General features: G+C 39.2%; 1 protein-coding gene across 1 annotated transcript in view; it reads right to left on the reverse strand.

Annotated features, from left to right (window-relative positions):
- LOC139727652 (diacylglycerol kinase delta-like) overlaps positions 1–16,911 on the reverse strand; it is a 262,979-nt gene that overhangs the window by 111,575 nt on the left and 134,493 nt on the right. The window contains exon 3 of the mRNA XM_071638631.1: positions 8,764–8,826. Coding sequence (XP_071494732.1) covers positions 8,764–8,826 — 63 coding nt within the window. The remainder of the gene's footprint in view (positions 1–8,763; positions 8,827–16,911) is intronic.

A 16,911-nucleotide genomic window follows, 5' to 3' on the forward strand; every position in this document is an offset into this window, starting at 1 on the left:
TCAAATTTTCAGGTAGCTTCCTGCAAGATCTGGAAGACTAGGCAGGTCTGGATTATTCAGGGGAAAAAAGATAGCTTCCTTTGACCAAAAAAAAAAATGAACAAAAAAAAACATTTTTTGTATGTGGAGTAGCATGTACAGCTGGAGGCATGAACATGATATCCAAAAAGCTATGGTTTTGCACTGATTTTCATCCCCCCCCCCCCACAAAAAAAAAAAAAGAAAAGACACACCTCTCTTGGGTAAATACTTGCTAAATTAAGAATTAATGATATAGAGATAATCTTCTGAGAGTGAAAACATGGGGGGGGGGAGGCTGCAAAGGACGCAGTCATCGAGAATGCTCTGCGCCATTGAGACGGGCAATCTCACCAATAAAACCCATCTAGGGGAAATTACTTTAAGAAGCTGTCAGACGAAGGACTCTTTGAAAGAAACGGCCGATCACCTCGCTGCAGCATGCCATGATGGGTTTGGTTGGTTGGTTTGTGGAGGCCCCATCCCCCCCCCCCCCCCTCGTATAGTGTCAGTTGACATTTAAAAGGGTTCCAGTTGATATAAATCACTGAATTGTATGGAGGGAAAGAGGAAGAGAAAGGTTTACTTATCCCATCTGTTACAAGCAGGGTTCTATTTATCTCACCAGAGAGGGGGAAGGGGAGGGGGATGCTTATTGAGGCAGTGGATGAGGTTGCCATGGCAACTTGGGATGTGATTTTTATCTTCCTGCTGTCAATGTTGCATTCCTTAGTTTGAAAAAGTTTTTTTTTTCTTTTTTCTTTTTGCTCCATCCTGAGAAAACAAAAGGTTATCGCGAAAGGGATGACTATCGCCAAAGGGATGACAATCTTCAACCATAATGTCATCATCAACGACATTCCATCCCTGGAATGTTAATCACAAAAATGGGAACCTTCCAGGGGGTAAAAAACAACATCAATGATCCATGGAGACCTCCCCCCAGCAAGAGCACTTTATGAGGGTAATGGACAACTAGACAGTAGTAAGCAATAGTCCTCCTGGTGGAGAAAGCTCCTGTGAACCTGCTTCTGGTGAGGATAAATTCCAAGCTGAGGTGACTGCATTTCTGTATTTAAAGTTCACTTTCCTTCTTTATATTTCTTTTTCTCAATGTGACACAAAAAAGGTCCACAATCCTTTTTTTTTCTGCTATGAAAAAAAGTCTTTTCCAAGGTAAAACACAGTTAACAGAAAAGGTTAAAGGGATTATACAGTTTTAGTTGAGACCTATCTTCGGGTTTCTAACATTTTTTTTTGTACTGTGTGTGTGAGATAGTGAGAAACCTTTAAAGAAATATGAAAGAGCATGTACTTTCAAGAGGGATAAAACGTAAATTTGATGAAAATTGGTTTTGAAATGGCTGAGATATCCAAACAGAGCAATCCTAATATAAGGTGGGACCCATCTTTTATTAGGATCGCTTTGTTTCACTTTATATTTGGATGTCTCAGCTATTCCAAAAGCGATTTTCATCTAATAAACTTTGAATTCCTCTCTAAATGGTATGTTGTGTATTATTTCATAAGTGGTTTCTTGGTATCTCGCAAAAAGTTGAAAGCCCATCTTCATTTCAACCAATATTATACCATCTCTTTAAAATTCATCTTTATCATTTGAAATTTGCTTGCAATAAATATTAAAAAAGTCTACCAAGAACCTAAGTCAGGCTGGTGATACTTGCCTGGATAATGAGTTGTTTTGGAGTATTTTGAGAACAAAGGTGTAAAAATAGTTTCAATCTTGGTACACAACTTTTATCCCAAACTGAATGATTTAATGCCCTATCCATCTAGTAGTGGGTAGCTAGAACATTACAGGGTGATCGATCATGCCCCAGAAGATGTTTTTTCCCCACGACTGCGGATACAATACAATATCATATAGAAAATGGATGGATATCGCTATGGCCCAATTTGAAATCAATTACAAAACATAAATTAGCAGCCATGCTCAGATATTTTCTGAGATTGCAATACCATCAGCGTACCTTATTGGCTCACATTTTGCATTTTTGTCATTACCCAAACGAAATTGTGTTATCAGAGCTGTATTTGATACATCTCATTCGCATGTACATGTGTCCCTTTTAGAGCAAAAATTGAGAGTTTCTGCAGGCACACAAGAATTATGTTTTACCTTTAACCCTTTCCATCCTCTTGGCAACATACATATAAGCAGTACCAATGGGTTATTTATGCTGGTGGTCTTAAGATGGTTAATCATCATCATGCTTTGTTTACCCCATATCACATCTGCCGTCAGATGCCTTCTTTCAGAAACGGGAACGAGAGTCCCAAATCCATCCATTATTGATATTTGGGCATGCTGTGATCCGACTGATACCTAATTACCTCGGGATAGAAAAATAGTTTGGACTACAGCTTTTACATTGCCTGCGTGGGTTTGTCTAGCATAAATTACAGCCGAATCAATGTTGAAAGGGAAAGGGTATGGGGCAAAGGGGGGTAGGGAGAGGATCAAATCCAAATTACGAAACAATGAAATGGCAAGATGTAGCTACTGTAAGTAAACGTCCATATTTTCGCACCATTAATTTTTTGCGCTGAGCAGCTCAAAAACATATTTGCGGGTTCTTGAATTTGTGCTGCCTTATTGTCAACCCATTCAAAATGTGCAGAGAAAATTGTGAATATTTCTTCACAGGTTTTAGAATTTCCACTAGCCAAAAGTAGGGCAAAATGTGCAAAAATTAAGACACAGAGAACATTTGTGCATATACAGCAAACACACATACACAACAAGAATAAAATAACATTTGATGGAGAGCAAGAACAAAATGATGATTAAAAAAAAAATGCTTCTTGAAACACATACAATGAACTTTCAGTCTTTTTTCATGCTCATAGGAAGATTTGGCCAATTTAGATGGCAGGGTTTGTGAGATAAAGGTGAATATTCGAGTTTTCTGTATAATATTCCGATGACACTAAATTACAATGCACCTCAACTCGGCATCAGCATCAAGCCAAAACTTCACTCGGTTCAATATGGCAAGCAAAACCGTTTCTAACTTCACTCTTATGAAATCTCATCTGAGAGCAAAATAACAACTCCCCTACAATCCTGAAAGAAAAGTTTCACAAAGAATTTAATACCCCTTTCAGTAACTTGTGCATTTCTGGCCAGCTCCTGGCTTGAGCTAAATTGGCCCGCGCCAAGCAGTAAAAATTGCGTTCAACAACTGTAGCAGAGCAGCGCTACTTTTATGATGACCCATTCACGAACTCGGCAACGTAAGGGATAACTACCATGGTAACTGAACGCGCGCTCCGGCGGAGGCATGGCCAGGTAATTGTGACCTTTAACCGTTCAAGTAATTTTGGTCCAAGCCTGGTGCTGCTACTGTTCATACACTCTTCGATCGGTGCCAGGCCCGAGCCTGGCCCCCACCTGGTGCTAGGCTACAGCATCACCAAAATAATCCGCCCCTGGCGCGGGCCACTTTGGCCCGACCCATTCATAAACTCAAAATTTTACGACTTAGCTTGGGCCTGGCCCGAGCCAGGAGAGTTACTGACAGGGGAATTGGTCAATCTAACATTAACGTGGCATGTCATTGGCTTCACAGTTCAGTTTTACTTAATGTCTTCAAAGTCCACCTCAAATTGTTAGCAACATTTATGGAAAAAATTACTCTGTCCTTTATCTTATTTTGTATATCACTGACTGCCTGGAAAAGTCTCTCCACAATTTTCATTTTCACTTTGGAAGTTAGAATATCATTGAAGGCACATACAGTAAACCATAATTTTACATTGATCTTAACTTAAGGATTGACTAAAAGATGTTGTGAAACACCTCCCCGGAATAAATTCTTGGAGGTACTATTGTGGTTGGCTGTGTGGATACGGCAGCACGCTCTCTTATCTTGAGCTCTTGGTTCAAGTCCATTCACAGCAGCAGCGAGTGGAGTAGTGCTCCCCCTCCCCCCCCCCCCCCACACTGCAGCCTCCCTGCCTCAAACTCCGCAGACAGGGGACTTCAACCGAATCTGCTGGATCAATAATGCTTGCTCCTAACGGACATCTAATTGCTTTTCGTTAGCACCCAATAGTTCAACTCACAACTCAAAAAAAAAAAAAAAGGAATCCACCCCATACTGTACCATCCATACGCGCCATACCAACTTTCTTACTTTTTTTTTTGATGGCCGGGGAATAAACAGACCGCACAGCCTAATGGCCTCAATTAGTCGTAGATAATAACAGACGAAAGGCAGCGCAGACCATAGGTCAAAGAACCAGGACGGCAGGCATGTTATCACTGCTGATATCGGCATCAACGCAGGAATTTTCCGGGGTGCCACCACACCTCACATGACATTTCAAGCAGCTTTCGCAACACAGTCACAATTAAAGGGGTCGTTCCCCAAATCTTAAGTGTGGATTCAGCACACTACGCAGAAAATTGGTGAAATGTTAACTAAGTGAAAGCTTGAGGGAAAACAAACTAACTGTACAAAAGTTGTGAAATTTTACAAGTTTGGTTAATTCTATGTGCTTCAGTCTCTAGATATAGGCACTCAACAACAATCTTTGATGTCACAGTCGTAGAATGACCTAGAAAAATTTTCAGAAATGCACAAATCATATCAGTTCAGGACATCGAGAGAACACTTGACCTACATGTAGCTTATCCAGGAGGCACCGCCTCATTGATATCTTGGTAACAGGTCAAGGGAACGTATGTGCTTTGACGATAACTGAAGATTTGTGAAAGTTTTTTTCTTTGACATTTGCTTTGCATCCATACTACTTCTGTGAAGTGATGAATTCTTCTAGAGTCTAGAGACCTGATAAGAAGTGTGATAACTTGTAGGTGGCACCCTCGAATGGTACACAAGTCTTCAAAAAATGATATTCTGTGCTATTCTGTCTCAAACTTTTATTAGCAGCAATGTTACTCTCTCATACTCATGCCTCGCACAGACTCCTACAAAACTAATTTCCAGCACAAAACCTTGAGGCATGTCCGATTACGTACATTTAAGGCCTTTTTACACTTGTAAAATTTTGCTTAGCCCCGGACCAACGGTGGGGCTAAGGGGGGGCCTTAGCCCCACCGTTGGTACGGGACTATCCTTAGCCCACTTTCTGTTTACACTCGTTTTTGCCAAAGTGGGCTAGCCCCACCGATAGTACGGTACTATCTGGCCCTGCAAAATAGCAGGGGTTAGCACCGCAATTGCGGTGCCAAGCAAGTGAGTGTAAACAGAACGAAAAAATAATCCTGGGCTAAGCGACGGAGACGAAGTCCGACCCTCACTGACCAATCAGAAACGAGGCAATCAAGTGCTGCCGGTGCGTGCGTGTACGTGTACAGTACACAGCGTAATTATGAATATTCATGTGGTTTGGAAAGTCCGGGGCTAAGAAATACGAGTGTAAAAAGGTCAGTTTTCTCCTTAGCCCCGGACAAGAGATAGTACGGGACTAATTGGCGAGTGTAAAAAGCTGAAAAATTGGTACGGGACTAACGATAGTCCTGGGTCAGAGAAAGTCCGGGGTTAAGAAACACAAGTGTAAAAAGCCCTTTAGAATATCCATCTACAAAATGCAGTATGCTCCTGTTTTTGTTGTCTGTTTGTTTTGTTTTTTCACCAGCATGTTTCAAATTTAAACCATAGTACAAAACTTTGTTAGAATACAGTAGATTGCTGTCAATGAATAGCTGATATGCGTAACAGAAACTCTACACTCTAAACAACAGCACAGGCAGGAGAAAAAGCGATGGATTGTTTATTCTGTCTCAATGTCGCAGCCTGGAGGTGGAGGAATTCTACACCATCGTGGTATTGAATAAAACATGCTACTTGGTGCACACAAAGTATCCACACATTATCGTTTTATCCCTTTTAAATGCTGTGAATCAGGGTAACCTTTGAAGAGCCACGGAGCAACTTTTAAAGGACAAGTTCACCTTTATAAACATAAGGATTGAGAGAATGTAGCAATATTAGTAGAACACATCATTGAAAGTTTGAGGGAAATCGGACAATCCGTTCAAAAGTTATGAATTTTTGAAGTTTTTGTGCAGTAACCGCTGGATGAGAAGACTACTGCAGTGTGTGAATAACTTAGATGTCACATGCGTACAACAATATACTGTAAACGTCAATATTTTCGCGCGATTAATTTTTCGCGCTGAGCGGCTCGAAAACGTATTCGCGGGTTCTTAAATTCGCGCTCCGCAGCAGGTTACTTTACTGTAGTACACATTCACTGCTTTCATCCAAAGCCTCTGCTACATAGCTTGCTATGCCAGCGTACGACAAGCGACGTAGCGAGCGGCTCGACTGCGAGTACAAGCACTCAAATACGTAGTACAGCTGTGACTCTAGTACCGTAGTCACGGGGGACTGTAGCACCGATGCGTGCGGTGCACACTGCATGCTACAGTACACAGCAATCTATCGTCTCTTCGCACAGTACTAGTAGCGTAAACATGCCTGTACATTGTACTACGTAGCAGTATCATCGATGAAGCGCACACAATTCATCCCGTTCAAAATGTGCGTAGAAAATTGTGAAGATATATTCGCGCGTTTTTGAATTCGCGCTAGCCGAGCGTAGCGCGAAATCCGCGAAAATTAATGTACCGCGAAAATTTCCACGTTTACAGTAAGGAAAATATAAAGAGAATTTCACAAAATTTCATTTTTTGAAAAAAGTACGCATTCCCCCGACTCGTTACCGACAAATGTTATGGGTAATATTATTCCCCCTGCCTTTAGAAAGAGACAAGTCAAGTGCTCTTTTATTATGCGAAAAAAGTGAAAATATGTTGAATTTTCTTTACATTTTCTTTATACTGTTGTACGCATATGACTCACAAGCTGTAGTAGTCTCCTCATCCAGCAGTTCCAACACAAAAATTTCAAAAATTCATAACTTTTGCATCGATTGTCCAATTTTCCTCAAACTTTCACTGATGTGTTCTACTAATATTGTTGCATTCTCTCAATCCTTATGTTTATGAAGGTGAACTTGTCCTTTAAAGCCACTATTCATCTACATGTATATTCTGGTTAGTAGAAATAAAAACCAAATCCAGTGGTGGATCCAGGCTGGTGCGCATCGGGTACGCACCCCCCTTTATTTTTTGTTGAAACAAAAGAAATAAAAAGAGAAAATGGGGGGGGCGCTTGCGCCCACCCTTTATTTTTGTAAAGGCACCCTCTCTTTACGGAATTCCTGGATCCACCCCTAAAATCTAGCAGCACAGTCCCATATACTACAAGAGTCTCTGATATCATTTGAAAATAAATGGGTTTAACAAAATTAGTCATGAATGCGTCAAAAAGGTGACAATTTGAGATTGAATTGACTTGCCACACTCTAATAGTTCCTTTACACATTAGCAGACCTCCAAACCTTTTTGACTTTAAAAAAAAAAATATAGGGATGATTTGGCTTAAAGAGCAGGAAAGAAAGAGCACTTCCAATGGGAGAGTGCAGTAAAAAGAAAAAACAGGAAACTCCTATTGAAACAAGAGCTTGGAATGATCAAAATTCAGAATGATTGGGAGGTCTGCATTAGTGTCAAAATAAACTGTAAGTATACTTGCAGCATGGTGATCTAGTTGTTCATAGATCTTTAGATCATGACGGTATAATTCTCAACACCGCTGAATACTGTTGGTTGTTTCATGAATATGAGCACCATGCATCTCCCAGTTTGAGATAATATCCTGTAACTGAGAAGCCACGGTGCTTTAACATTGTCTGTAAATGTCAAAAGAGTATTGATTAAAGTCAAACACTCTAGATGATAGAGTCTACATTTTTCTGCAGTTATTGCAAATTAAATGTCTTTTCTGATGTTCCATTTAAAATTTCGGGGAATATTTTTTTTTTCTTCTCCACAATACCCATGTCTTGAAGTCAAATTCCAAACCAAATCTGACTCAACTCTGTGACCGTCATCGAATTGCGGTGACCCCTGTGTCGGAATTCCCAGTCGTAACGATATTCTACCTCCATGAGCTTGATCCACAATCTTGATAGGGAACTGGGCTTCCAGCAAGATAAACTGGATGAGAACGTTAATCCACATGAGAAGCTCTTTAAAGCCGGATTGTTGAATCAGTTGATTACATTCTCCTCATCATCCTGGTCTACTGGGGTTGGTGACGGACCCACGTAGCTGATGGAAATCTTTGGTCTCACAGCAAGATCATGGCAAGATTATGGCAGTAAAGCTTAAGGAGCTAAAGGGGGAGGGAGGAGGGGTGTGTTCTGAGGAAGAGAGGGCCAAAACCACTTACAAAAAGTACAATCACCAGTAATGATAGGTGGTTCCAATGAATGACATAATACCTTTCAAGGGTGCAAAATTGCTCTGGGGCAATCTGTTCTTGAGGTTTGGCAGAAAATTGGAAAAGATAAACCTAAGAGTTTGAAATAATCATCCACAAATTACTAGTCATCGAGCAGGCAGGGCCCGACATTAGAGTGGCCTGGGGGCCTTGGGCCACTAATAATTGATGCCGGGCCACCAAATTTTCACAAGGTTAACTTTAGGTGGCCCATTCAGGCAAAATAAGATGCATATTAGATTGTTGTGTTTTCTCATATTTTGGCTGACATATCTCTTTTTCGGGCCACCAAAACTTGAAATTTAAAGATTTTAATGACCCAAATGGGCCACCTGAGAGAGAAAAAAAAAAGTCAGCATCGGGCCCTGGAGGAGGTATGAGGAAAGATGGAAGTAATACTCACACAACTCTCCTTGGCGTAGTAGAGGTTTCTGCCTTTGATTTTGAAGTATCTTCTTCTCCATCTCTGTAAAAGAAGAAATGAAATTGGGCTTACTGACATGGACATCTTATGGTAACAAAACATAAATCAACATGACAGATATGCATTGACATTTAATAATAATAATAATAATAATAATAATAATAATAATAATAATAATAATAATAATAATAATAATAATAATAATAATAATAATAATAACAATAATAATACTAATAATAAATAACATTTATATAGTGCTTAATACTGATGTTTCTAAGCACATTAACACAGAAAAAAAATATTGAATTTAATTACAGTATTATGTATATACAATATACAACGTAACAACAACAACAACATTTAGTAAATAGATAAGTAAATAGATAAGTTTTTAGCAATGATTTAAACTTATCAACACTTCCAGCATTTCCCATATAAGGAGGGACTTTGCTCCAAAGAGATGGAGAAATAGAAGAAAAAGCCCTGTCACCATAATGGGTACAGGTGCGGGGACCATGTGATAGTTGGAGAGTGGAGGAAGTTGAACAGAGAGAACAGGACAGAGAACCATCTCTACATCTGGTATCTTTCTCTTTACCTCTTTATCTATTTATCTGCCTATATATGAATTGATAGATGGATACATAATGATGATGTATGGATGTTAGTACATATACGTGAGGTGTGTGTGTGTGTGTGTGTGTGTGAGTGTGTGTGTGTTGTCATCCTAGCGTATTGATAGCTTTGCATAATGCAAACAATACAAAAACTTGTATCTCTTATGTGGATAGATACAAAACAATATGGCCTTTAAAGGGATTGTATAGTTTTGGTTAAGACGTAACTTCATGTTTCTAACATTTTTGGTGAGATAACGAGAAACCTCTTATAAATATGAAAGAGCAGATGTAATTCCAAGAGGAATTCACCATCAATTTGATGAAAACTGGGTTTGAATTGGCTGAGATATCCAAAGTAGAGTGAGCATAATAAAAGGTAGGACCCACCCTTTGTTACGATCGCTTTGTTTTACTTTGTTTCTTGATGTCTCAGCCGTTCCAAAACCGATTTTCATCAAATAAACTTTGAATTCCTCTCAGAATGGTATGCTCTGTACTATTTCATATATGCTTTTTTTTTGTATCTCGCAAAAAAGTTAAAAGCACAATCCTCATCTCCACCAATGACCAAACAATGCAGAGATACCAGTAAATGAATATGACAGACTGTACTGAAAAAAAAAATGATGCATAAAAATGAAAAAGTCTACAGCAAAGCACAAGTGAAGAGGCTTGCAGTATATCCCTACCTACCCAGTGGACAATAGAGGGTGCACTATCCCTCTGTCACATAACAAATATTGAGTGCCTGGAGGCAACAAGGAATACAGATAGTTAGGTTGCTTGCTCACAAGAGAGGGCAGTATTGCAATATGTCCACTGACCAACTTGATGCTCAATGACTTTGGAGGGTACGTCTACAAAACTGACTGATACTAGCAGTGTATAGTTTAACCCATTGAGGACAGGCAAATTTTGCTACAATAGGCATTTCCCATAGATACTTGCTAGAGTATACATGGGACTGATCCTCAACAGGTTAATATTCACTTCTCTAAAATTGGTTCTCCCCCCCCCCCCCCCCCCCCACTTCATCACTTGAAATAAACTTACTAAATTTTGCTGACATCTAGGCACAATTTTTCACTGTCGTTTGCATTCAATCACCCTATCTTTCATGATATACATGTATGTTGGCACGCATCTGCCCTGCGTGATTCTTTAGTTATTCTGCTTGCATCTAAGAAAACCAAACTACTGCAAAAATGCACTATAACATTAACATTAGACTTCCTTCACACATAAAAGAAAATAATAACTACTCTCGATTATACATGATCAGAAATCCCTATTTTAAAAAAAGAAAGATTTATATTTGAAGTACAAAAATAATGTTACTGTCAATAACCAAAAAATGTCAAAATGGAATGAAAAAGACAAGAATACAACTGAATGAAAATACAACTGACTTAGCCCACATTTGCAACTTTCTCGAAAAGACGTGGCTAAGTCGGAATGGAAGTGTCACGTTTGCAAAACAAAACAAAAACAAAAACAAAATTCCCTTCCACTAAACAAGCACACACACACACACACACACACACACAGGAATCACAACTCAGTCAGCGGCTAGCAAAGAAGACTGCTATTTTCCCCCCATCACGAGGCAAGCAATACACGCAGATTAATACTTGCAACCACCACACTTGACATAACGTGGTTGGCAATTCTGCACTGCCCCCTCTCTTGACGGAAGACAGAAAACATCCCAACATGCGTTTCCATGGACCTGTCATTACACAGTCTGTGGAGCAACAGTTTGCTCGCTGTATTCCGTATGAGAAGAATGCCATGCTATTGTATTTTCCGGTTTTGATTTCTCTCCAAAAAGTAGGACATCCGTCTAGTTGAGACAGAAAGCAAAAGATACAGCCAAATGAGAATTTACAATTGTAAGGTCATTACTGAGTTTGCACAACTCTTTCCCTCTTCAACGAGTATGCCAGGAAAAAAAAATCATCTCTTTTTTTTTTTTGTCTTCTCCCCAAACATACAGCTGTGTAATCAACGTACGGGCACACCAATGTCAATTTGTATAGTATCTTGTGTCCAATAATCAGAAATGAGCACACATTATTAAGCTGACATTACAGAGATCACGCCTTCTACGTGCAAACACGGCAATATCGCTGCCCTTGATGAGATATGGTACGTATACATATCCAGTTAGATACGACTGTTTACCCCCCTCCTGTAGTAACCTGCAGTGTGTTTCATGTAGTTTGTGTGCAAGCTTGATTCTGCCTCTACAGTATCAGTACAGTGACAGACAAACAGCACATTCTTTGTAATTCCACTTAATAGTCCCTCTTCTTAAAAATGATTAATCCTTTTGTGCCTTTGACTACATGAACAATAGGCGCGGTCAGACTGGCAAAGATCGAGAAGTTTAAGATCGCGATCTTTAAGATCTCGCAGTTTTGCCAGTGTGACCAAAAACTTCCCGCAAAACTTCCAACTCCAACTAGGGATATTTCCCTCGCCCCTGCCAAACTTCTCGATCTGTTTGCGGCCGGTGTCTCCGAAGCACGAGGCCATTGCCATATACAGATGTGTATTGTTACGTCACAATCACTAGCCGTCGAACGGCGCGCTCTTTCCTCTTTCTTGGGTGCGCGTACCAATGACCCAAACTTCACGATCTTAAACTTCCTGATCGTTTGCCAGTCTGACCGCGCCTAATGAGACTTCAATTGAATTTTCCCATGTAGGTAGCTCAGAGAAAAGAATCTAATATCAATACATGTCTATCACCAGTCAATTTTTTCTGACAGAAGAAAAAAAGACTACCAATTAACTAGATAGACAATTCTCAGGCTACATTTATCTTCACAAGTCAGCTTACTACTACATAATCTCATGTGTAGCTCTTGGCAATAAATAACAAAAACTAGTAATTAGCTCCTTACTTTAATTTCCATGTTGCATGTACCATCTATGCACACTTTCCGTCGCTTGATTCACCGTTTCGTTGTGATTGCTTTTTTTGTTTTATTTTCCCCCATCAGACAAATATGAAAGCAGAGTTAAGTCATGACAGCATGGTCATCACATGCCCCACTTGTGGTTACTATGGCAACCAGGCAAAGCTAACACCTACAGCAAACTGGGTTGTGGCATACTTGGTGAGGAGCGATCAGTGTAGTCACGAGGATACGTGCAGAACGTGGCGATAATATCCGTCACTCGATTGACACTCACTCTTAACTCTTTATGCGCCACGATGTATACTTCCTGTGTGCCACATTATTCTGTGACTATAACGTGGGCATGCATCGAAACATTTTGTTTTTAAGATCTTTGTAGCTTTTATAGATTTTTGTCACCCTGGACATGTAACGAGTAAATTTGTAGAGAATATATGCCAAAATTTGCTATGATGTAAATTTCATGACAAATCTATGATTATTTTCATTTCAAATGATCAGTACTTCATATGTTAAGGAGACATGACTCTTGCATACAAAACCAGTGACAGAATGTTCTTTCCCAAATCCAACAGGGAACACAGGTTGATATTCAATCCCCACATACTGCAAGTTACATGTGACAGGAATGAAATCACAAGTGAAGCTTTAATTGTACTGCAGCATTTGCCAATTTACCAATCTGTTTGGGTGGGTTCATGCTTTTGAGCAAAATATGCGAACTTGGCACACTGTCAACTGAGTCGGACAAACCCTATATTCTGTGATTTGGTATAATATCCTCCTTTTTTTATTTTAATTTTCTTTTCTCATCACTGTAAGCATTTCATGAGACTTTAAAAAAAATGACAGAATGTCCTGGCTTTCTTTTGAGCCTTTTCTAATTCTCATATAATTGTTTTGGTTGCAGAATTTCAAGAGCTTCTTCAGAGTTGCTGAATTTACTTGTTGATGTGGTATTCAGTTCAAGTCTGTTTATCTTTCAAATTTGCAAAATCTTTAGATATAAATGTAATGACAGCAGACCTTTATTGAAGAGTTAATTGGCCATATGGCAAACCAGAACTGAACTTGTTGGCATCTGTTAAAGCTCGATTGCTCACATAACTTCGAGATGTACGTTTTATCATGAAAGGCAATTTCCTGCTTTTATAATTTATTACTTCTTTTTTTTGTTTGATTGATGGATATGAGTATAAATAGTCCAGGCTAGGCTCCATAGAAAGTGCACCAAACCTTGTTTTTTGATATATACAATGTTTTTTGATGGTTTCTTGTCAATTCGAGGGTGCTGATTCCAAATCCGATTGATGCCACTCGCGTAACCTTGAGCATTTTCGGCAAAACGCAAAAATCCAAAATGGCCGCCAGATATGCTAATTTGGCCATGATAATCCCAGTTATGTCAATTTTATGACAAATTATTCCATCAAAGTTTTTAACATTTTTGTTCCTTGAGTAATTCTACTTACACATGCAAACAAATTTTCATTTGAAGAGGTACATTTAGTATTTTAAGCTTATTTTCAATTCAAAATGGCCGCCACTCCTATACTCATGTACTATATGAATGGTAAAAAATATGCATAGAAATAGAAGACGAATTTCCAGTCACATACCTACGCTTTTATCAAGTTTTGCATATGCAATGCAAATCTGATGAGTGCCACTAGCAAAACAAGCAAACAAAAAAGCAAACAAACAGAAAGTTTATTGTTTTAAGGCTTATTATATTCTTCTTAATACAAAACTTCAAAATGGACGCCACTCATATACCCCTGCACAATATGAACGGCAGAGCTTGTCAAATAAACAAATTTTTTTTTTTTCTGTCACTCAGGTACACTGTTTACCAATTTGTGTGCTGAATATAAATCAGAAGGTTGTTACTACCTCAACTTGAAATTTTCCCTAGGTATTTGGAAAAATCCACCAAAACTTGAATTGACGCCAACATCAAGATCGATTATCAGGAATTATTAGATATGAACATTTGATACTTACTTGAGATGCTCAACATCAAAATATTCATTCTGATTTACTGAATTAAAAGGCTGAATCCTAGATGATGACACAAATGAAATTTCCAATTAACTGCCCTGTTCTACATTATCTAAAAGCGATATTATACAAACTTTTCAGTCCCCTCATCCGAGAAAGAACATGAGGCAGGGGAACGTGGAAAAAGGGACCACCTCACTTCCTGTTGTCAAATCTCTGAAATGAAAACAATGCCCCAAAGTTTTCAATGTTAACCCAGATGAACATGGTAGATGAATTTTACCACGGTTTTTTTTTTTTTCGGAGTGAAAGTGTTTGAGTATAGGCCTATGATGTCGAGGGAGACTCTGAGATATGTACAGTGCTGCCTTATTCTGAAAGCAGTGTTATAACAACTTCACACTGCTTGTCTTTAATCTTCAGCATTTGAAGATTCAGGATTGCTCTCGGTAACCAGACCAGCTGTGTTAGGACTCTGAATGATGGCCTCCTTAATGGTGGCTATAAATTAACTCCACTAGAGGTCTTTTTAACATATATATTATGTGGTGACATTACATTCACTTCACGTAGGAAGTTTGCAGATGATCTTGCCTTTACGTCCTTGGATGACATGAGCCGAGTACTGACCCATCTCAAGACAATAGTGGAGAACTTCATCTTCTGGAGACTTTGCCCCAACCTTTATTAGATTATCAACAGATCCATGCCTTCCATCTTAGTAACCATCTTGCCAACGCCATGTTCAAGGCAGCCCTCTGTGGCAAGCCTTCCAAGCATAGGCTAAGGAAGTCCACCCTCCTTCACTGGCACTCGTTCACTCTCCCTCACACTAGAAGGAAAGGATGGCAAGTGTCACCAGTGCCGTCAACGCATACCTTGACCTTCCAAACACGGTAGCATGGGGGGGGGGGGGGGGGGGCATTTCATGAAGCATTTTGTCTGACAAATTTGTCTGACAAATTTGCTCTCTGCCAATCAGATGCAAGGATTTAATAGCTTATAACAGTTTGTAAAAAAGAAAAGATTTGACAAAACACTTCATGAAATGCCCCCTTGAACAACCTGCCATCAATGCGCCTGAAATCCCACAAGCCTATAGATTTCCCTACTGTAACTTGAAAGCTTTGACCCCAAAACAGGTTGGTGCAGATGCTGGTCTGATGTCATCCCTGATACCAACCAAGTTACCTACAACATTATCTCTGGCCTGGCAACAAAGCCACAGGGCTTCAACGGGTGGTGATCAAGCAAGTCTTCATGTCTTCATCCTGTTTCTATGGCAAATAATCGCCCTATGACCCCTGAGGAAGTGCTGAACATCACCAGATGTGGTTGTAATTAAAACAATTGCAGGACTAATATGCATATTTAGCCTGAGAATTCTGCAAACTTGGGGCTGATGTTGCCTGCTGCTAAACATACAATTAAATTAAGGGTTCTTTAAAGACAATAAAAATGACAGTTTTAGTTTTAAGACAAGACTGAATGAGATCATGATGTCAAAGTGTATACATGTATTATCAACACTGTGAACTGTGAGAGGGAACTGTGAGAGAACTGAAAGAGGTATCTCACATTGCTCCTTGATTGATGTTAAATGAACAGTTTGTACGGTATTACATTAGGACAGTTTCGTTTATGCCTTCAACAGTTTTTGTTGTTTTAATTCAAGAAGAAAATCAGGTTTGCTCGATAATATCAAGGCGGCACTTCTAAATTAAATCATATCAAAGTGATGGAGGTTATGATCCATTTCGAACTCGCCTCAGAACTGCTCCCTCCCCCCCCCCCCCCCCAACTCCTTGCTGGAAAAAAAAAATCTACAATGTAAAGGGTTTTTAGTTGTGCCATTAATGTCCGATGTGTTTTTGTCTGCAACCATGTATCTCTGCACTTACTGTATAGGATTTTTCTGTACTTTGTTAATATGGTTTTAGGGGAATGCATATTACAAGCTTTGCTTTCTGGCTTCCCCTCCATTGTCAACATTATTTGATAAATACCATGTATCTAGGCTCCTTGATATATTGTGTTAGTATTACATATTTATATTCCACCGGCATGTAGAATATGATGGTATATTCATTCCTTGCGAGACGTTAGTGAACTCATATTGTTGAGACTCTTGTTGAGACAAAATGAAATATATAAGAAATTGTGTTCAACATCGTAAGGTTTATAAATATTAAATGCTCATAATGTAGGCCCCCTATACATTGTAAGTGACACCCAAAATATTGCACATTACAACACTTTATGATAGCGTAGGTACGGGACTGGAAATACAGTAAATTTGTTCTATATTTCCATGCATATGTTTTGCCATTCATATAGTACATAAGCATAGGAATGGCGGCCATTTTGAATAGAAAATGAGCTTTAAATGCTAAATGAACCTATATGAAATGAAAATTCGCTTGCAAATGCAGATGGAGTAACTCTAGGAACAGAAATGTACAGAGTTTGGTGGAATAATTGGTCATATAATGCACATTATTGTGTTTATCACGGCCGAATTAGCATATCTGGCGGCCATTTTGGATTTTTGCATTTTGCCGAAAATGCTCAAGGTTACG

Source organism: Diadema antillarum, unplaced genomic scaffold (genome assembly GCF_040938485.1).
Source record: "Diadema antillarum isolate AM-2024a unplaced genomic scaffold, OU_Dant_1.0 seq00000139_RagTag, whole genome shotgun sequence".
Taxonomy (NCBI): domain Eukaryota; kingdom Metazoa; phylum Echinodermata; class Echinoidea; order Diadematoida; family Diadematidae; genus Diadema; species Diadema antillarum.